The sequence below is a fragment of the Nothoprocta perdicaria genome, unplaced genomic scaffold (assembly GCF_003342845.1).
Source record: "Nothoprocta perdicaria isolate Ctin4 unplaced genomic scaffold, notPer1 scaffold_431, whole genome shotgun sequence".
Taxonomy (NCBI): Eukaryota; Metazoa; Chordata; class Aves; order Tinamiformes; family Tinamidae; genus Nothoprocta; species Nothoprocta perdicaria.
The window spans coordinates 84621-106762 of record NW_020455679.1 but is presented as its reverse complement, the minus strand read 5'-3'; the positions used below and the strand labels follow the sequence as shown (position 1 = coordinate 106762).

Genomic DNA, 22142 nt, shown 5'->3' with positions numbered 1-22142 from the left:
GCGCAGGCCCCGCACGGCGGCGCCGGCTCCTCCGCACCGGCCGGCGCGGGGGCGTTGGGCCACGCGAAGTCCCCGTCGGGCGCCGACGCTGCCGCCTCCGCCTCGAACGTGAGGGCGCCGTCGGGGCGCTGCCGCGGCTGGCACAGCTTGATGGTACCGCACACCACCTTGGGGTCCGACTGTGGGCGAGGGGTGCTGTGAGGGTGCTGGCCCGCACCACGGCACCCGCGCCGCCGCCCCGGCGCTCACCAGCACTTGCTTGCCCAGCTGCGTGAGCACCAGGATGCCCGTGTCCACCATCTTCTTGCAGCGCGTGGACCAGTCCTGGAAGGGCAGGCGCTGGCAGCCCTTCTCCAGGAAGGCGCGGAGCTTGTCCTAGGAGGCAAGGCGAGGCRCGGGCTCAGGGCCGGGCGCCACCAGGGCCGCCACCGTGAGCGTCCCCCGGCGCCGGCACCCACCTCAGTGCAGTTGTCCTGCAGGATCTTCCCCATCACGGACACCACCACCTGGCACAAGTGGCACGGGACGCCCTTCTGCAGGGGGGGAAGGGGCACACGTGGCACACGGGCACACGTGGCGCCGGGGCCGTCCCGTGCCRCGTGGCAGCGCTTACCGCCGGGAGCCGCGGCCAGCAGCGCTCCAGCACGCCGCAGCGCGCCGCCGTCCGCGCGTCGCGGCACCAGTCCTGCGGCCGCTCGTCGCACGCCGGCCGGCCGCCCGCTGCGGGAGGAGCACAGCACAGAGACCCCCGCTTTGTTTAATTTGCAAAGATGGGGGGAAAACAGACAATAATAATAGTAATGAAATAGGCCTCCCTTCCCAGCAGACACCCCTGCGCAAGCGGGGCGGCTTGCGACACGCGCGCCAGTGCTCTGAGTCACCGCTGCTTGAGCAATGTCCTTCTCGGGACGCGTGGGGGGTCTCGTCCCGCTGGCCCCGCTGTGCTTGGGGACCAGCGGGGGGTTTGATGTCCCCCTCGTGCTTGGACTCGGCCTCGCTGCCCCTCTGAAGGACCCTCCCTCAATGCGGGGCATGGAGTGCGGCCCCATAGCGCCGGCCCGGGGCAGGGCCGAGGGCCAGGGCGGCGCCGCGTCCCACACGCCCTGCCGCGGGCCCGGCTCCGCGTGGGATCCTGCTCCAGCGGCAGGCCCGACTGGAAGAGCAGGCGCRGAGCGAGGGAGGGAGGCAGGGAAGGGCCCGAGGCGGGCAGGGCGCTGGGGCCCGCGCGGCCTCGCGCTTCGCCCGCCTTGGGCCTTGTGCAAGCCGCCCTCGTTGCCCCATCCGCCCGCTCGGGAGGCGGCCGGAGCGGCTCCGCGCTGGGGAAACCTCCAGCTAAACGCGGCTCACGCCCCGCGAGCGGGTTGGGCTGGGCTGCCCCAAAGCCTGCGCGGGCAGAGGGAGGGCTGCTGTGGGGCGGAGCGCCCTCCCGGGGGACGCCATGGGCAGCCCTCAGCGCCAGCACTGCTCCTCACGGCCTTGTGCAATGGCCGCGTCTCGTGGGCGGCGCCTCGTCTCGCTTCGCCTGGGCTTTCCCAGGCCCTGAACTGCGTTTTCCCAGGGTGTTTTAAGAGGGTCACCTACAAGGGAATGGGCCTGGGCACACGYTGGGGTCACACCCATCCTCATCCCACAGGGCAGCCATTCCTGATCTTCCTGTCGCTGCCTCATCCCTCATCCCTCCTGCCTCCGTCTTCCTCCTCCAGGAACGTGCTCCCGCTCACCGCCCGCCCGCCACCAAACCAGGCGTAGGGGCTGCAAGGGGCCTTCCTTCCACCCTCCAAAGGGTGGTGGGGTGGCTTCCTCCCCCATATTCCCCCCTCACCTGCAGGGATTCTCCCTGTGGGGAACCACCCCATTATTTCCCCACGGGCCTCAAGCGGCCTCCTCCCAAGCCACTTCCCATGGAGGGATGGTGCTGATGGGCAGAGATAGCAAGGCGGGGACCTGCTCAGGAGCTGCCCCAGCCCCACTGCAGCCCACGGTGCTCAGGAACGGGACCCTGCTCTCGTCCCACCACCACCCCCAGGGCAGCTTTAGCCTCCCCATTGCAGAACAAAAAGCAGCATCTGCCCCTGTTCACCCTTAGGCAGCCAGTCCACGTGCAGGGGACAGCAGACACCTCAACCCTCTCCCACCTCAACACCAAGACGGCCCATAGGTTTCTTCCCGCTTCCTCAGCGCCTCTCCCATTCCCTATGGGAAGGAGCTGCCGGCCCAAACCCTTCTCTCCAGCATGGAAGGAAGCAAAGYAGCCTTCACCCTCAACATCACCTCCCAGGGCATGAGCTGCAGTGCTCACTTTGACCWGGACAACCTCCCCAGTGCAAGCCCAGCCTAACCTTCCTAAACCACCCAGGGCTAAGCAAGCACTGCCAGCCCCTTCCAGCTTTCCCAACCTTCTCAGAGGCAAGGGATCCATGCCAGAATTCCCAATGGGAAATTGGGAGCACCTTTGTGAGCTTCCCCCCCCCAAGAAGATCAGGGCTCCCCCTTACCTGGGTACGCGCCCAGGCAGAGGGCGAGGGCCAGGAGCAGGGCGCTGCGTGCGCTCTCCATGCCGTCCCCGCGCCGCTCCGTGCTCCGGCGGCACTGAGGGCGCACGGCGCCGCGCGGCCGGGAGGAGCCGCTCCGAGCAGACACCTACGCTCACCACACCCCACGCGGGGCCCTCATTACGGCGGGCGCGGAGCCCAGCAGCTACTCCCRGCACAGCCCTCCGCGGAGGCTCCCCCTTCCCCGAGGGACACCCCTGGACGCAAGCAAGGTGACAGCGACACCGAGGAGCCCGCTGGTTCACGGACATTTATTGTTCGTTACAGAAGCCTTTGTGCAAAAAAACCRACAGAAATCAATCAAGACAATGGTGTTAGGAAGCAACCCCGCTCCCCCGGCACAGGCTACCGCACCGTTCCACAGGAAGGGGGAACACTTGGAGAAGGACATTCCCTGCATCGGCATAAGGCCTCCCGAGTCACCCTTGCCCTGAAGGCTGCTGAAGGTTGCTCAATGCTCAACCCCAAGAAAATAATAATAATAAATCAAAACTTCACCAGCCTGAAGAGCAAGGGTCAATCCCACCCCCCAGCCCACAAACCCAAAGCTCTCCCGTTGAGGAGGCTGAAGACCCCCATGAAGACCCAATGACATGATGTGCCCGCACCTCTAGCGCAACACTGCTGAGGAGCCCATTGCCTACCCAGAACACGGACCCCCTGTTGGGATACTCAAATCTGCCCACACAGGAAGCTTCGTCTTCAGGGCCCTTGTTTTCTTGCCTCGCACAGACACAAACAAAAAAGACAGCCCAGGATCTGGCAACGCTGCCCAGGCATTTAGTATGTACAAAAAAAGCTGCAGTCGAGTGGTTTTCAGTGAAACTCAGGAAGATTAGTTTGCTTGTTCCTAACGTGCTATCCCTAGAGCTCCCCCGGCCTCCCCCCCGACACCACCCAAGCAGGTGCTGGCACCTTTCCCAAGGGGCTGGAATTGCCAAAGCTCCACCTCTGCGCAGGGTCTTTGCAGAGTTGTTCTGGGAYCTGCATTGGGGGGTTAACTTGTTCAGAACTGCACGCTTCCCGGTGTGGTGAGGACTCAACCACCACGGGAAGCCATGGAAAACAGGSTTCCTGCTGCCCTCCAAGCCCAGGGCTGGCTGGGTCTCAGGGGAGCCCATCCTCTGTGGCTGGGCTTCTTCTACGCTCAGCAGCACGTGGACATCAAGGTGTGCTCAGCCACCCGAGACAGCACCTTGCGGGGTCTGCAAAACCTGGGATTTCCTGGAAGAGTCACCCGGGGGGTTGTTGGGAAGGCCAGGCGCCAGTTTGGAGGGCAGCTCAGCAAGGCCCCCAGCCCCTCCGCAGCTGGAACAGCCTGGGGCAGAAGAGCAAAGCAAGGGGAGGAAGGGCACGCGGTGCTGAGGCCGTTTCCCACGCGCGCTGCCTTCTCACCGAGCTCGTTGGCCATGTGCACAGCCCCCAGGGCCTTCTTCTCCCCCTTGATCTTCCAACCAGCCCTTCCTCTCCATCCTGCACATAGAAAGCTGCAAGGCCAGGAAGGACTGAGGACAAAATGGAGCAGTTCCCAACATGTCCCCAAAAATCCCAGTCAGGCCCAACTGGGAAACATCCATATTTCACCCCAGGGGTCCAAGGAAGAAAGAATCATGATCCAAATGCTGACCAAGGGGTTCCTCAAGCGACTCCAAGGCCAGTGCACTTTGTGCACCAGCTGCTTTGAAAGTTGCAGAGCCCCCCGCTACATTTGGGAAGCTTTGAGAATTCCAGCCAGAGGGAGTCAGGGACGCAACGTTTTACCCCTCAGGGTTCCCCTACAGTTACCACAGCAAGTTAATATTCCAGGCAGATGTTAGAAATGCAAAGCTTGAAATCTTCCAGCTACAGAAAGACGCTTGAAAGTTTCATCACTGTCTCGTTCTTTCCTTTTTAATTAAAACATCCTCGTCTCATTTCACCTCCTCTGCGCCTAAAAACACTTCAGCCTACCAATTCAAATCTACAACACTGACTATTTTTAGGAGCATAATGAGTTAAACTGTACAGTCGGAAATATCTGTCAAGTGAACGACGAGGATCCGCTCCTCCGACAGCGGCGCTGCTACAGCAAAGTTACAACAAAGGGACTCGAGGGTCAAATGGTTAGCGAGGCCGCGGGCGCCACCGGGGGCACTTTGAGAACTGGAAAAGCTGCTTTTAGTTCCACACGTGACGTTTGCAGTGATCCACGGCCTGCAGGGAGAGAAGAGAGCGTGACTGAGGGGGGAAAAGGCTGTGTTTGTTAAGAACACCTGTACTCAACACCTTATTCTGAGCCAAGACTCTTGTGATCAAGTCTTTTCTTTAAATAAAGATTTCGAGGGAAAACTAAAATGAATAATTTCTTTGTTCCCCGTCAGGGACAGGACACTGATGACCCTTAACCACTTCAGACTGGACCTTGGCAAAGGAGGCACCAACAGCAATACCTGGGGCTGGTTTCTAAGAGCCATGGCATGTGCTCAACAGGAAGGTACAGCTCATTTTGCACCTCGTTAGGGATCCCAAAACGCTGACACAGGGGAAAAGCAGCTGCCTGCTGCTCCAAGAACCTCTAGCAGGTCTCCCCACTTTTGAAAGCGGAATTTGTCCATGTTAAGAACATGGAAGTTCAAAGAGTCAGAGGTGGCACCTGAGGAACCCAGGGAGGACCCTCCTTCGCTTACATTGCACTGAGCAGCCGTCTCCATGTTCTTGCACCAGTAGCCCGGGCCCCAGACACAGGCATCATCCCCCAGCAGAGGCTCTTTAGCTGCTGCACAGACGCCAAGTTTCTGCGAAGGGAACAGCAAAGTCAGGGTCTTCATCCGCACCRAGGCCCCGCCATTCCAAACGTTTGCCTGGCAGCCACTTCCTGAGCACGGGAGCGCAAGGGCAACACCACGGTGTCCTCAGGAATTCAGCTGCCCAATCTTTGCAACTGAAGCAGCAGATTGAAAACAGTAAGAGGGGACAAAGAGCTCCCTTTTCATGCTTTTTTCGTGTAATTTTGCTGATAACCTCTGGCAGCTCCTGCCCTCACATCCCTGCATGCCCGAGGCCAGCAGGCAGAGCGCTGCCCAGCCCTCGCACACCCAAACTTGCTCCCAGYGTTTAAGAGCGGGCTGGGTTTTATCCGGGCACGATCTGCATGCTAGGCAAGCCTGGGAGCGGGCGGGATACTCACCGTGCAGACAAAAGTGGGATCCATCATCTGCGCCAGCAGTTGCACCACCACGGGCTCGTATTGCTCCACAAACTGAACGCACTGCAACCAAGCACAGGTTGAGGCAGCCCCCCGTCAAAGGCTCATGTTTGACTAGTTACTCCGTTTAACACCACTGCTGTTAGCTCCAGCCCAGGCAGCAGCACCTCCACCCATCACCCTCTCTAGCACAGAAGAGCCCCCAAGTGCACAAAGGCGCCAGGCTTCCCAGCAGGGACTAATGGCACCGATTAATAAACCAACCACAACYACCAAGCACCTCCCAGCAGTCAGCAGGGAGAGCTCTTTCATAGCCACTTAATAGCTGTATATTTTACGCCTACTAAACTTAAAGAGCTGCCTCTCGCCGGGGCTCAGCGGCCACGGAAGAGTTGTGTGTAATTTCTGAGGATAATGGCCTAGCAGGTATTACCCTTTGCTATCTCCCTGGAATGAGGCCAGCCTGCTTCCAATTACTTGCTTAATCCCCCGAACGAGCTCAGCATTTAAGAGAAACCCCCCTTCAGCAGTTCCCACACTGTTCTCAGAGGGTTTCCAGGCAAAACCAGCCCTGACTGCAAATCAGAGCRGGGCAGGCGGCTGAGCCAGATCCCTCAGAGCCCAGGCATTCGGGAGTGCCAAGCCCTCAACAAGGGGCACTGTGGAGCCTCCTGCCAGGCTCCAACAGGAGACATTCCCTCAGCTCCAAGCTGCACCAAGCTGCTTATTTTCACCCAGGCCAGCATGAGGCAGTGCTCTCTTTAAGCACCCTAACATGTCACCTGCTAAAACCTGTGGCCACCCATTGCTGGCCACAAGGCAGGTCAGAAATGTGGTCAGGTCATCTGACCGGCCTCCACCCAGCCTTGCCACACGAAGCTTCTCCCCGCTTTGCTCCTCACTAGCAAGGAAATCTTAGATCAAGACACTGGACAGAGCTCTGAGCCTCAGCTGCAYCCGTGGCCAGTTGGTTTCCAGCCCCTTTCCAATCTGTTTTTCACCTTGCAGGGGGCGGATCTACCCAGATCCAAGGGCACAGGGACAACTCCTGTTGATCCAGAGTTACTGCTGCTTCGTAGCCCACCTTGCACACAGGGGCTTTACCTGGTCGCTCACGGACTCTGGAAGGAAGTGACAGACTTTCTCCAGCAAAGCCTCGATCTCCGCCGTTGTGGCATTCTTCTCCAGCTCCTTGTCTGCATAAGCCACCACCATCTTGCAGACRTCACAGAAGCCACCCGCAGGTTTCACTACAGCTGAGCAGGAAAAAAAATTAACTCATGGAGCCACAAAATGCAGGAAAGGAGGCAGGATCAAGCAGAACAGACCAACAGGCCCGAGCCCTTAAAAGGAGGCATCATGAGAGGCAGAGCAGCCCGTGTTGCGACACGCCGATTTCCTCACGACCCACCTGGCTGGGGCGGCTTGCTGCTGGCGCAGCACTTGAGCAGAACACACACMGCTTCGGGGTTGGTGGCCTCCAGAAGCATGTCGATCACGGCCTGCCCGTAGACGTCTATGAAGTCCTTGCACTGGTCCCTGACGCTCGCCGGGAACAGGTAGCAGACCACCTCCATCTCGTGCACGATCTCCTCCTGGGCACGAGCAAGGAGGCAGGGCACACAGAGCAGCAGGAATCAGACACGAGGCCAATTTTGGGTACGTTTGCTCAGTTATTTGCGGGACAGCACCCGCTTCAACGGCGGGAAAAGAGGCACTAAATGAAGTAGTTTCCYCCCCCAACAGCACCGTCCTAGGCAGAGCAGTGAAAGGGCCCCTGTTCCCCGCTCTTACGCACCTCTGTCTTGTTGCTCTCCAGCAGGCCAGTCACTTCCTTCACCACCGTCTCACATATTTCGCACACAGAAAGAGCCTTCTCCTGAGCTGCTGTCTTCTGCAGCGTTACAGAACAAAGATAATATTTAGAAAGCACTAGGTCAACACTCGAGCGCAGCTGGTGCGGGTGACTAAGGCTCTAAGAGCATTTAGCTTCAGCCCAAGCATCGTGGCTCGCCCAGCCAATTTGAGCTGGACTCAGGAGATCACAAAAGCCCCAAAGATCTCGGTAACAACGCACCTTTGTGAGTGAGCAGTGTTTTGTAGCCTTAATCGAGGCACCTTGGTCATTTAAGGGGTTTGAATCCTCTAGACATGGAAAAATAATGATAGCCACAGTGCCTGAMGAGAAGTGGGAAGCAGCGCTTTGTTTCTTGGCTGTTTGTGGTGCTCTTTAGTTAAGAGCACTTTCGAGCAGAGAGCTCCCTTCTGCTCGCACAAGCGGCCAAGAAACAGAGGGATTTGGAGAGCCCATTCCGAGTCACTTAACCAGAGGCTAAAGCTGTCCTCAAAAAGGGGGCTTTGGAAAATCCTGGCACGCTTCAAGCCAAAGGCTGTGGGAAACTAGGGCGTTTTATCCTTATATAATACCTTATGGCTCTGCTATTCCACACAAACCAGTCTGCTTTTCCACCTCACAGGAAGCCACCATGATTTTGTGGCTTGGACTAGAGATACTATAGTCTCAGGTCTACTTTTCTGCTTCATCTCGTGTATCACAGCAAAGCAGTAAGGACCACAGAGCTGTGCAAACCGGGCCAAGGCAGCTGTCTTACCTCCACAGTCTCCATTTTCACCTCTTGAACCACTTGAGCTGGCACCAGCTTCTGAAGAGGAACGGATTTCAGGGAAGGACAGAACCCAACCATGGCACAAATGTCCTTCGGTTGCTGGAAAGAAAAGCATAATGGGTCAAAGGGCCTGGGTGACCACACCATAGCTTTAAAAGGCTCCACGACAGCCTGTGTTTCAAGGCTACTACTACTTCACACAGTGAGGAAGCAGCACTGGATATGGTTGCAGGTAGGACCAGGTGCAGCTCCTAGTTTCATTAAGCAGTTTTAGGAAGAGGTTAGGTCACATCCATTGAAACCCAGGAGCTAACAGGGCAGGAGAGCCCCCCACAAAGGAGCTGACTTAAAAAACCACCAGCACCTGACAGGCCACCACCACGTCTGAGCCCATCCGTGAAGCTACTCCCCTCCATCCTCAAGCTCTCACAGAAGATGCTGAGTTATCCTGACATCGGGGGTCACCCAAGCAAAGAGAAATGCCTGGAAGAGCCTTCCCATCCACCAATGACCTTCTTTGAGGTGTGTAGGAGGGCTRCTTCACATTCCTGCATGTGAACTCACCACAGCCTATCCGAAAGGAGATRCCCCCATTAAGAGCCAGTCCTGCAGGAGTGTCCTCCCTACCAGGGCCTACAGAAGTAGTATGGGGTGTTCTTCTCATAGGTAAGAACCAGCAAAGTCCCTCAGAGGGCTTTGAGWCCCTCTCAAGGGTTTGAGAACACCACTGAGCAGAGAGAGCACTGAAGACACAAGGCAAGCCACTGCAAGAGGCCACATTATCCCCGTATATGAAGTGAGAAAGGCTGAGAAATGCCTCAAACTTGGGAGTTTCCCCCTGGAAAGGCTGCTCTTTCAGTGCTGCAGGTCACCTCCCACCGAGACAACAAGCAGAGGGTTGGTTGTGTTTATGCATCGTGCCGTAGCCTCATGCAGGGGCCAGAGCAGCAGCTCCAACACAGCAGCTGCTCCGGGCAGTACCTTTAAGTCAAGCCCTTTGCTGCATGCACCACAACAAGCACCCCCAGCTATTAATGCCACAGCACCACCACACACACCCAGCCTCACRGAGAGATGACAGACACAAGGTCCCCCAGAACTGGGGTCATCAAAAGCCTGAACAGTTTGAGGAGGCAGGAGCCTAAAGGCCTCCTACGTCCCTTTTTTTAAATCATATCTTCTTGACCATTATATCAACCTAGTTTTAAACTCACCCGACAGAAGAGCCAGGAACAGCTTCACTAGAGCCCCTTTGACCCCCAACTTCAAGCCAGAAGCTGACACGAGCYCCTGGCTACATTTGCCACACTTTTCTCACACAAAAATCATTGTATTTTCTGCTCCGCTGGCCAAGCCACGATCAGGCTTAAGTCTCTGCATCACAAGCTGGAGTTGGGAACAGAACTGATTCTCTAAAGGAAGTCTCTTGTTCTTTCTCTACTTTAACCCTGCAAGGACCCCTTGTATCTGTCAAAACTGAGTACAGTCACACCATGTGCACAACTATGAGTGAGTAAAACTACAAGCCCTTTAACAGGAAAGCAAGGGGGGGGCATCACAGGCAGTTGCTCACCTACCTGATCCTTCTGTTGACAGAGGAGATGGGAGACAGAAAGACAGGAGAAATCAGAAACAAGTTAAGAAAAAAAAAGCATTTGCACCACATCCACTCTTTCCATGAAGGGGGAAATAGGTGCTGCCCACCCCAGAGATCTGGCACCCCAACTTGGGCAGTGCTGGGGAGACTCCCCACACTTAAATCAGGCTGSATACACAGTGCAGTTACCCTCAAGCTCCAATTTGGACAACCAAATCACATGGGAAGCCCTTCAAAGCCTGGACACACAGTCTGAGGCAAGTGTGCAAGTGAACCACACACTCCGTGTGTGAATCCACCAGTAACTTGCTAGGTTACTTGGGGAAAATTCAAGACTGTATCCCTCAAGGATAAGTTTACTSTCTTTTAAATGGCTTTGAAATATCAGGGGGGAAAAAAGGCACTACAGAAATGGTCAGAGGCAAAATATATTGCTGCACAAGACCAGAACTGCTGCTACTCACRCCCCATTGCTCCTACCAAAAGCCCAAAAAGCAGCAGACTTGAAGTGAGGTTTAGGATCATTTCCAACTGCCACATCAGACTATTTCCCACATGCTCAGCTAGTATTTTGAAGATAAAAGGGACTTGATACAAGGGACAGATAATGGATATAGGAAAAACACACTTGTACTGTCTCAAAGGACTAGTCTTTCGGGCTGTTAAATGGCTGTGAACGAAGAGTGCTCAAGTACACATCCTTAGACCAAATCTGCTGTTCAATAAACGCCAAGTTCATACACTTCATACTAAAGACCTAGACCCAGAGCACTCCCCAGAGGTTTATTGTAAAATTAGGTGTTTGTTTCTTAATAAGTTAGCTACGCAGAGCAGAAGCGAGCTAAGAGCAAACACCAACTTCTGCTSAACTTACCATGTGCATCATCATTTGGATGGCCAAGTCTGAATACTCAGAGATGTAGCTCTTGCACTGCAGGAAGGGGGACGAAAACACTGCTGTGAGTTATCAGGGTACAGTTAAAATTCCCCTTACGCTTTCCAAGGTATTCATTTACCTGTCCTGCTAAATAAGCACGTAGGGCTTGCCCCAAATAGGCCATGGTGTTTCGTGCCACTCGAGCACATTGCAATGCTGCTCATCCCGTGACCCTTCTCYGGCCCCAAACAATATTACCACATCGCCCTGGCAGGTCTTTTTATGACAGATGCCCTTAAGGATGAGCAGAAATTCAAGTTTTCTCCCTCCGACCTTGCTACTTTTGCAGTTTTTGCCATTGCACTGCGTGCAAAAGACTCCTTCGTTGCATTAAATAGGAACTACATTGAGGGGAGCAAGGCACCAGCTGGTCCCTACATAAGACCTTCTCTTTCGGGAAGGCCACGTCCCCTCCACACCAGGCATTACCATGTCAGACATGCCAGGTCCCAGGCGGTCGCACTCGTCCTTGGCGTGGGCCACCAAGGACTTCACAAAGGAGGCGTTGGTCCTCACGGCCTCCTGCAGGTCCGTAACGAGCTGGATGCAGTCTCTGCACACATCGCCAGTGCCCTGGGCGAAGGAGGAAAGGGAACAAATTGGCAAGTCTCCACAGCACGCACTCGCAGGCATCGTTTCCCACTACGYTTGAAGAGGCATCTTTAGCTGATATGTAAAAGCACTCGGACAACCCCTCGGAGAAGGCTTTAAAGCCTGAGCTAACACGAAAACCCAAGGCCCTGGTAGCTGGTCATATGCACACCMGCCACTAGATGGGGATGAGGCACCTGCTCAGCTCTGAATCCCCAGATAAGCCGCCTGATCCTCAAAATCCCTTGGTTTTTCACTAAGGAGAAAAGCTTCTCTACTTGGGATAGATCCATCTGCTCCACGCAGAGCAGGAACACTGCACAGCAGCACTCTCTGCCCACTCAACTGCCTCCTCCCAACTCAAGCTTATCATCAAGACTCAGCCTATACTTGGCAGGTTGTCYCGTTCATCTCCCCCAGGAGCTTTCTGGTTCTTTTCCCATCCAGTTTGTCCTCCCTGGATTCGGAGACGAGCACTTCCTCCGGAGGAAGAAACCAAAACATTCATTAGGATGCAGACGAGTGCCCTGGGAAGCGATGCCAAAGCTGCATTTGAAAGAAGTCATTTCCAGTAAGACCTGCTCGACTACCACAGCTGGGGATGGGAATAGCCCAGCCTAAGACTTGCCTTAAGAACTGCAGTCTATGTCTACAACCTATAGTGGCTGCAGCTTTCGTCTTATTTAGCTTATCTTTAAACACAGAGGCTAGGAAAAAGTTTACAGTCTACAAGGAGCAGCAAAATATTCACCACGGGACAGGACCCAAATGAAACACGTGGCTTAATCCGAGTCTAGCAAGGTAACCCATTACTTATAATCCTCCATAAGCTCTTGCACAAAGGAATACTAAAGCTCTGGAAAACATTAATTCTCACACGCTGACGTTGCAGCCCCCTCACCTTGGACTCCTGCTTGGGTTTGTCCTGAGGGTACAGGAGAAGAGGCACGTTAGCCATGAAGGGAGAGGCCAGTTCGGAGAAGTCCAGCTCTGGTATCTTATTGGACTGGAGCTGCTTCTGAAGCTTCATGGCTGCGAGGTGCTTCTGAAGGGACTGGCACAACGACAGGGCGCTGCAAACTACCTCGGGTTTGTCCTGAGGAACACAGGAGAAGCAGAAAGCTCTACATGAATAACACCCTGACATTTAGTTATTCAGCTYTGCAAGCGCGACACAAAGCCAATCCCACAGAAAAGTCTTCGCATTTCAAGWGTTTTCCTCAGAATTCCCAGGGTTCATCTCCACAAAGAGAACTTCAAAATATTTTCTGTAGCAACTTTCAGAGATCTAAAGCGTTCTTTAGTGACTCAACGGGCTCATCTGAAGCATTAAACAACTGTTCTTCCCCGTAAACAAAAAGAGAACAGAGCCCCAGATTAAATAAAGGCAGGTCTTTATCTACTGGCTTAGAGGACCTGATAAATTTAACTGCATCAACAGGGCAACTTGGACATCAACAGGGGTTCAGTTTCCAACAATCTGTAAGCACTGGAGCTCTCTACTTACCAGCTCTTCCTTGATCATATCCATGATGACGGGCAGGTAGGAATCCACAATTTCTTTGCATTCAGAGACCAGGCTCTGGTCAGGAAGAAACTCACACGTCTTCTCCAAGTAAGAGCGGATCTCATCCTGGAGCAGAAAGGAGATCAGACTCTGAGGACACCAGAAGAGCTCCTTGTGTTCTCAAAAGGCATGAGAAGGCCCAGGACTCGGGTAGGCCAAGACCACGGACAAGCAAAACCAGAAGGAGGTTCTCTAGACATCAGCCTTCAGCGAGATCTTGACAAAGACAAAACCAAAGGTTCTTCTCGCAAGGCCTGGCCACCAAAGCTCCACTACCATATTCCATTTAAACACAAGAGGTGAAGTTGCAGATTGGAGGGACAGGGTTTACAAGTGCTCTGTGCTCACAACAGAACAAGGGGAGAAGTCATGCAACTCCAACAGAGTCTACTTTATGTTATACAGTCATTCACTTCTAAAGACTGAAGTACTCTAGGATTAATGACCCCCTGGCACACAAACAATTGAAGGAAACATTCCATCACGGATGTGCTACCAACTAACACCAGCATTTGCTAGTCTAGACCAGACTATAAAGGCTTTACCTAAACAGTGAAATGTTGGAAGGAGCCAAAAYACACAGGATTAGCAAAATAGAGATTGCTCTTCTAGCCCCTCTTGAGATCTTGAGGGGAGGAAGCCACTTTTGGAGGCAGAAGGGGAGCTCTGCTTACCTCCGTGCCATTGTCCTTCAAAACCTTGCCAGCCACTGTCACCAGCTCCTTGCACAAGTCGCAGGGGATACTGTTCTAGGGAGAGGAGGAGAGGGTTACTCTTGGACACAGCTAAGCACATCAAGGTAGCACCTAAATAAGGAGGCAGAAGGYGAAGATCAAACAAGAAACAAAATGAAAGAAATACTGGCTGAAGCTGCAGGGGGGAAAGCTGTTTCAAACACATCTACCTCCAATTTCTTCAGTAAATCAGCACAAAATGAGCAACCAAGCACGTTACCACKTGCCTTTTCCCCCTTAATTCTGTGCTGCAGGAAAGTTCAGCAGCTTGTCACATGCAGCCTGAAGTATTCTGCCCTGAGGACCTTCTCTGAACCTGTTTTACCCTTGATCCTTGACCAACCAGCTTTCCAAAATCCTGGGACGAGAGTAATAAGGAGTTTACATGAAACTATTTCAGGATTTTGCRCAAAGTGCAACTTGCAGTAGAGTCAAGAACCCAAATTTGCAGTCCAACAGAGGACTGAGCACAACTTTCCCCCTAAAAGCCCCAGAAATTGGCATCCAAGTTGACCTGCACTTTAAACACAGGAACTTCTCAGCCTCATGCATTTAAATAGCGTTCTGCCAAGCTAACAGGTTCCTACTCCTGCTTTTCCGTAGCCAGATATGCAAAGCTGATTCCATCTATTTAAATGCACTCCCCTAGAGTCTAGGAAGCCATGCAGCAAACCCAGRGTTTGCATCCAGTAAAGGAGAACTTGCATTTAGTACAAATTGACCTGAAAAAGGCATTAAAGGCAGTCATTATTCATGATTTAGTATAGAGTACATCTTCTGAAATATAACCTCACAGGAAAGACTGAAGATACTTATATATTTATTGTAATTCTCTGGAGAAGAGAGGGCTGAGAGGGCATGTGATTAACGTGTATAAGTTCATGAAGGGGGAATGCAGGGAGGAAGGAACCAAGCTCTTCTCAGTGGTGCCCAGTGACAGGACAAGGGGCAATGGGTACAAGATGAAACCCAGGCAGTCCCATCTCCATGTGAGGAGGAATTTCTTTCCTGTGAGGGTGACAGAGCCCTGGCACAGGCTGCCCAGGGAGGCTGTGGAGTCTCCTGCTCTGGAGGTCTTCAAAACCCGCCTGGATGGGACCTTGTGCCCCGTGCTCTGCGTGTCCCTGCTGGAGCAGGGSCGGTTGGACTAGATGATCTCTAGAGGTCCCTTCCAACCTCAACTATTCTGTGATAGCAACATCAGCGTGGGGTGGCTCCATGTAAGAATCAAAAGATTTTGGATTACAGATATGAGGACTGAACCTGGAAGATCACCAGCTCCATTCCACCTAACGCTCACACGGTGGAACAGGTCAAAACACAGCACCGAGGCGTGCTCAGATGCAGCCCTCCACCCCACGAGAGCCTTGGGAAGAGGCAGCAGTGTGGGGAAAGCAGCCCCGAGCTGCAGGGGAGCCCCGGGAGGCGATGCTTACCACGGAGGGCTTGCTCCACACGGTCTGCTGGCAGTGCTTGAGGGCGCCGCAGCGCGCCGCCGCGCGCAGGCTCCGGCACCACACCTCGGGGCCCTGCGCGCAGTCCTTCTGCCACGCCAGCGGGCTCGCCGCAGCTGCAACGGGGGGAAAAGGGGATTAAATGGCACTCTGCAGGGATATCCACCACAAAGGGCACGGGGAATTTCCCTTAGGCCACTCGCATGGAGAACAGGCTACCGGGCGTCGTGAATTAGAGGGTGCTCCCTGCAGAAGTGCCCAGTTCAGCTGGTGCCCCCCAGTAAGAGCCCTGGTCCTTGCCCTACTGTCCATGCAGTCACCAGCACCCAACCTGCAGTCACATCTGGCCGAGCACAGCCACCTGCACACGTTAATTTGAGTACAGGCCCCAACACACCGCGTGGAGAACAGAAAAACCACGCACAGACTGCAGCAGCTTGCAGGCAAAGTCAAGGAGACAGAAAGCACGGGGGTGTTTTATCACCTAGAGCACATTCAGACTGTTTCTTCTTGCCTACTGTGAACAGAGAGCAAGCCCTTGCTTCCGACAGCAGTGGTTTCCTGGTGGATTAACCAGTATAAAGTTACCTAGTGTTATTTGAATATGCTATTCACCCATGCAGGGCATCTTTAAGACAGGTTATTCCAGTACAGCAGCAGGATCACTTTCCTTTGGAAAGCCACTTCTGAAGACGGCCACCTACATCTGGGACACTTTGCTGGCTCCGAGCCCCTTCTCTTCAATGGGCTCCAAGGTGACAAGGATGGGGTTAGCCCTAACGCTGATCTGCAGGTGACGTCAGAAATCGCAAAACCTGGCTGCTTTGCCAAGCCTTAATCTCCAAACTCCCCAGCTTTCCTCTGGCACCTCTGCTTTGACACAATACCAGCGTTTACTTAAGACAAAGATTAAGCCAGCGCTATCCCTGCAGAGAAGCAGATTTTAACACATAAGGCACTTACACCACCTCCCACGCCAAACTGCCTTGCACCCCACGACACTGAGAAGGAAAACACAGACAACTACCCCGGCCGCCCTTAAGGAAGGGTGAGTGAGCTGCACTATCAGCACCAGGGCAAGCCCAAGCCGTGGAGCTTTTGTGCTGATTCACGCAGGCCGGACACCCAGTTTTTCCCTATTGCCTAYAGCTGTTTTGTCCGAGAGTGAGCAGGGTTTGCTTAGCAGCCTCTCCTGGGGTTGCGCTACCCCRTGAAGAAACAGCTTTTAACCCAGAGCACTCACAGGCCCAGGTGAAATCTGCCACAGCCTGCAATTAAGAGCAGTCATTAACAGCCTGCTCTGCCAGGAAAGACCAAGTGATATGGGCAGGACAGAGTTTAAATTTATGATGCTCACAGAGAAGGAACCAAAGAGCAAAGCAGCAGTTGATACCCTCTGTGCTACAGGTTGTAGATTATCCTGTTCCAGACAAAAAAGGGGTTAATATTAGAATGAATCTCTGAAGATATCAAGTAATTTATGCCTCTGTTGTCCCTGCGTCAGAAGTTTCACCAGAAAGGGCAAGTTCTCGATGCTGGAGCTGACAGAGGTGCGTTCTGCTCCCGGGCCAGCTCCAGGTCTGAGGACAGCGCCGTGCTGAGCACGGGGACAAGGGACACCGACCACGACGCCGAGAGGAGCCGGGCAGCGCGAGAGGCCTCAGGCACCTTCCTGCAAGGCAGCGAGGAGGCAAAAAGCTTCCAGGGGCACAAGAACTCCCCAAAGATGATTTCAAGTCCCCGCTCCTGACTATAACAGCAAGAAAAGGGAAGTGCTAAGATAYCCACGTGCTTTTTCTGCCAGGGAAGGCAACAGATTCCCTGCAGTGACCGAGTTAAGCCTGCATGGCTCTCTAATGCACTGGGGGTGTTATGTAACACCATCTCAAGGTGCATCTTCACCACAGCATTATGCAGCCTCCCTTTCCGAATGTGCAAGGAACAAGAAAYGCATTCATTGGGGTTTTGCAGATTTCCCGCCCTCTGCTGCTTTTGCCTTTAGCTGCTGCCTCCATTGCAGTTTGGAGACAGTATTTTTGCCTTTTCCTTTGGGTTGTCACTCATGTCATAACACAGAGAGCCACGCGAGTGTGAAGACGACAGGCGCACAGCAGAAGGAAGGACTCCCAGTTTGGAATCCCTAACGGAAGGATTCTCCGATTCCCTCTTCCCTAAGAGGGAAGTCTCAGCAGGTCATTTCCCATCACATCCCTGCGCAGCAACAAACCAAGGGAAAACAAAGCCCGCTCCATTACCTCAAACAGCTCCTAATGCTTGCTGGATAAACCCAATGGGATTACTGTCTTAGGTCTCCGGCATCCCGTTGTTTCAGGCATTGTTCTCTACCTGCTCGAGGTCATCCCTTTTWAAATAGATTTCTCCTTTCCATGTTGATTAGCTCTCCAGTCATGTGCTACGTCCACCCAAACCCGCCCCCCGCCTTCCCCAGGCTCTTAGCTGCTATTTTTGGCTGCCAAACAAGTTTATCTGAAGGCCGGGGTGTTTCAGCCCTCCCTTGGATCATTTATCCCCCCTTGACCTCCTTCAGACCTGGTTCCTTCCATTTCAAAAAGGAGCCCGACTCCGGCAAGCATTTCTGATATATCCAACACTGAAACCAAACAGGAGGAAGACGGATAGTTTGGGGCCTGAAAGCACCCTCCACGTCCCAAATTGAAAGTGCTTTGAGATCTCAAAAACTTCCTAATTTTTGTGTCTTTCTAGCCAGGCAGAGGATCAAGAGTCACCCTAGGGTCCTGCTATAGTCTTAGTTTCTTAAAAGCAAAATGCAAACGGCAGGAAAAGCAAACAGTCATTTGTTTCTGGAGGCAAACCTGAGAGGACTCAAACTGCTTTGTTCCCAGTCTATCAGAATTTACCAGGTGAGAGGCTCTTTTCCCACGTTTGTCTCCACTCGACAGTGTCAAATGTAATGGCCCCAACCACCCACAGGCCACACGACTATCAATCTACCCCATTAGTGAGTCAGTCGTTTGCCGACTTCCCCATTTCTTCCAGGGGCTGCAAATGGGAAGCGCGGCCACAATCCAAAGCGAAGTGGGATTTACTTCTCCTCACCACATCTTGCAAGTGTCAGCAAGCCAAGGAGTGACCTTCACCCTGTCTGAAGGGCTGATTACTCCACAGGCTCTCAAGAGCAAGGGGGTTTAGTGGCATTTGACAAGTTGTAAGCATGTCACATGCCAGTAACTCCCAGCAATCCTAACTTCTGGCACACTTTGGAATTAATAAGAGGGCAAAACGACCATGGAGCTAGTGATTATGTGCAGCCCACGGTGGGGTTCGCCTCCCAGAGGGGGGTGCATCCCCATGCTGATACATTACCCTGCTGCAAAACACTGATCACACACTCCCAGACGCTTCCTGGCTTCCCTCAGCAGGAGATAAGCGTGGTATGAGGCACAGTCCTGTGTACATGCAAACAATTGCAACAAAACCCACGATAGCAGAGCAGCAAGGTCAGCTTTTTACTACTGAAGCACTGTCTCTACTGATTTGGGGGGCAGCTTACTCCTTAGCGCTTGCACAAGAGAAGGCAGCGTTGCAAAAACGCTCTTTTCCCGAAGTTTGAAAGGAATTGCTTAGCCAAGTGCTGCTGGAATACCGGAGCTACTGAAAATACGCATCAATATTGCGATGGCTGTGAATGCTGCTSCAGTGGGAGATCATGGGTTGAAATCCCAGAGCAAAAATGCTTTTAATGAAAGCTCTGTGATGGGCTCAGCAGCGTCACACCGGAGCCGCACAGTTTCTACAGAACAGTGTTTAATAAAAAGTCAGGGTAAGGAGCACAARCTCGCTTCCAGGGAAGCACTAATAYCYGAAATTYTGCAGCCCGACACCCAAACATTATTTTAATTTGCATGCCCATCTCCTGAGTGTGCGTCCCCTTACGTAGGAGGTCTTCAATCCTAATGAGAAATCAATTACCACAGGCTGCTGCACAAAGGAGAACACGAGAAGGTTTCTTGCTTTGTCATGTGCTTTTAAGCCTGCTCGGAAGGATCAGATCAACCACAAGAACCTGCTGCTACTGCTTTTTATTTCCCCACTGATACCAAGCAGAAAAGTCCCTTTCAGCTCCTCTGTTTGAGGTGCAGCCCCCTGGAGAATCCCYGCTAGCAGGAGTCACACAACGGGCAGATATTGTTCAGTTTTGGTTAACAATCTTCSTCTTGCTCCTGTCCCACCACCCGTGACTTCTGCTTTATCTTAGAGACCTTCTGAGCTGCTCATGACCCGTTTTGATGCTCAAAACGGCACAGAATGAGAGTGCAAACAGGCTACAGCAGAGCTCTGCAGAACGGGTTAAAACATCTCACTTGAGAGCTCTAACTATCCAACTGTTTGTTCAGTGCCTTTAAACACAAAGGGAAGTAATTTTATTTCTTCTGCAAGCAATAAAAAAAAAATGTAGCTGGTTTATTTTACCAGGAGAAAACAAGCAAACTATTTCCAGCACAGAGCAACTGGCTTCTGTTACAACTAGGCCTCCTGACCCTCTTTTTCCTGGTGTCAATACCGGCACAAAACCCCACATTGGTAGTCCTGAGGTCTCACCAGAGCTCTGTGCTCCGCTTTTTAATTCCACCGAGCCTCCTTTAAAGGGAAGATGCACAGGAGCCCTCTAAGTAGGTCAGCCCTGGCCAGCCAAGTGCCTCCATTAAGCTACAACAGAAGTTGCTTGGTTTTGATGCAGCTAATTTGATAGAAAAAACACAAAATCGTTATTTTGGGGGTGCAACAGCAAAACCTATAGGGCAAACTCCACGATCCCACTATAGGCGAGTCAGAGAGTCTTAACAGATCCCGGGGAGCAAAACCCACCGCTGTGTGTATTAAAGCAGTGGTTCCTGAAGAAGGACAAGCCCAGCAAGTCTTCAGCTTGCTGCACATGCCTCCTAGCCAGCAGGCCAAGCTAACTGTTACGGCTCAACTCGKTTCTCATTTCCATTTCCTCAAATGCACCAAAGCGAAACCGGGCAACACTCCGAGCCAAACCCTTCTCGTCCAAGGCACAACGTTACACCTGCTTTAGCAGCTTGAAAACACCCCTAATAAAAGCAACTGACAGCACCAAACTAAGTGCTGGCAACACCAGCCATAGCACATTAAGGTAAATAAGCAGGGTGTCAGATTTGCTCCCTCGCTTCCAGGCCGAGATTCTGCATCCAGTTATCAATATATAGGCAGTGCTTCCTTAAACACCACACCACTGACCAGCTGCACGCCTTATTCCCTCACCTCCTTACTCCTGCGCTTCCCAAACTGATAAGGTGGCTCTTTTCTGGCTGCCTGGCACTAAACGCAGGCGGGGAGCTSAACTCTTGGGCAAAAAGGCGAGCACAAATGAGTCTCCCATGGGGAACGACCAGGGAACCAGGCGACCGGAGCGTCACCTGCTTTAACTTTCCGACACTTGTGGGGACGAYTCCGTGAACTTCCGCAAGGCCAGGGCTGTCCAAAGAGCACCTCTGCTGCCACAAATGGTTACTGGAGAGCCCAAAACACCAACGGGGGCTTTTCTACCCGCCAGACACAAAAGGGAACGCCGTTTTCCCCCCACCACCTCCAGCAGCGAGGCAGGGGGCAGATATCCACCACGGGTATCCCTGTGGCATCGCTGGAGACGCCAAACGGGGGGATATTCCCGTGCCCCCGGTAGCAGCTCGGCGCCCTGCTGCCCTCCAMGGGCCCGGCCAGGCCCGAGGCCTGCGGGCTCCCCGAGGGAAACACCGTCCCCACCACACGCAGGGGCCCGGGRGGTCACACTGACCTACTCAGCCGGCCGCAGGGCGCCCTGCTGACACAGCACGGCTCCCAAAACAAGGAATCCCTGCGGGAACAGGGCGGTTTCTCCAGGATCCCCCCCGCCCCAGGCACCGTTAGCCCCGGGGGCCCCACMAGGCCCGGCTCTCCCCACACCCGCCCCTCGGAGCCGTTACCCGGCGGGCCGGGCCGCCCGCCGGGGCCGCCTTACCGGCCGCGAGGAGCGCGGGGAGCGCGAGCAGGGCGAGCAGCCGCCGCGCCATCCTGCCTGCAATGCGGCGCCGCGCGCCGCGCAGCCCCTATTTATAGGCGGCGCCGCCCGCCGCCGCGCACGCGCATGCGCACCCCCCAACACCGCCCCCCCCCACCCCGCCCGGCGCATGCGCGCCGCGCCGCGTGACGCTGATTCAGCGGCGGGGAGGGGGGAGGAGGGGGGAGCGCGCCGCGCATGCGCAGAGGGCGGCGGCCGCTTCCCGCCCTCGCTCCCGCCGCCATGAGGGAGGGGATGGGGGGGGCGCTGCCATGGAGGTGCCCGCGGGGCTGGAAAGGGCCCAGGGAGGCGCCGCTTCGCCCATAGCGCCCGAGCCGGCAGCTCCGCGCTTGTCTGTGCCACACTGCGCCCCTCGTCCGGCAGCGGCTGCGAAACGGGCGGTGCTGCGGGTGTATAGGGAGGCGGGTTTGTGCCCACACGTGTCACGAGCTGCGTTCGGCCTCTGCCGGCTTAGGCGGGGCTGAATTCCGCACGTTTCCGTGTCTGCTGTGCCGGGACGGTGCCCCGAGGCGGCTGTTTTCCCCTGTGCTCCTGTGACAGCTCCGCCAACGAGACCTGATTAACCCCGGGGCGCTTGGAAGCCGTGAATAAAAAACAATAATGCCGTAAAAAAAAAGAAATAATAATAAYGTTGGCTCCCAAGCGGCTGCTCTTCCCTGCCTCCAGGGCTCGGAGTTCGCCCCGGTTTTATGTGTTTGTATCCGAGGAGAGCAGCGCTCGCCCCATCCCTCGGCCGAAGCAGAAGCGAAAGGGGAAGGGGCCGCGGGGCTGAGGCCCTGGGGCTCCACATGGGCCTCCCTGACCCGCTCCCGCTGCCCGGGAGGCGCCTCCGGAGCCG

General features: G+C 54.3%; 2 protein-coding genes across 4 annotated transcripts in view; both read right to left on the bottom strand.

The window, feature by feature from the left end:
• Positions 1–2556, bottom strand: part of LOC112953285 (prosaposin-like) — a 4232-nt gene extending 1676 nt beyond the window's left edge. Inside the window, exons 1-5 of the mRNA XM_026046309.1 lie at positions 2496–2556; positions 614–720; positions 459–533; positions 250–375; positions 42–179 (exon numbers count right to left, since the gene is read on the bottom strand). Coding sequence (XP_025902094.1) covers positions 42–179; positions 250–375; positions 459–533; positions 614–720; positions 2496–2556 — 507 coding nt within the window. The remainder of the gene's footprint in view (positions 1–41; positions 180–249; positions 376–458; positions 534–613; positions 721–2495) is intronic.
• Positions 2557–3248: 692 nt separating this feature from the next.
• LOC112953289 (prosaposin) lies at positions 3249–21297 on the bottom strand. 3 transcript variants are annotated; one of them, XM_026046312.1, is made up of 15 exons: positions 21245–21297; positions 15226–15359; positions 13730–13804; positions 12996–13121; positions 12390–12584; positions 11327–11470; positions 10835–10891; positions 9941–9949; positions 8349–8462; positions 7535–7630; positions 7148–7331; positions 6841–6992; positions 5719–5799; positions 5219–5326; positions 3249–4745 (listed from the first exon to the last, which is right to left on the bottom strand). In XM_026046312.1, exons 1-15 carry the CDS (start codon positions 21294–21296, stop codon positions 4710–4712), a joined length of 1563 nt encoding a protein of 520 aa, XP_025902097.1. In that variant the 5' UTR covers position 21297; the 3' UTR covers positions 3249–4709. The 3 variants fall into 3 exon arrangements, with proteins under 3 accessions (XP_025902097.1, XP_025902098.1, XP_025902099.1); XM_026046313.1 differs by having other exon boundaries at positions 9941–9946; XM_026046314.1 differs by lacking the exon at positions 9941–9949.
• Between the last annotated feature and the right edge of the window lie 845 nt (positions 21298–22142).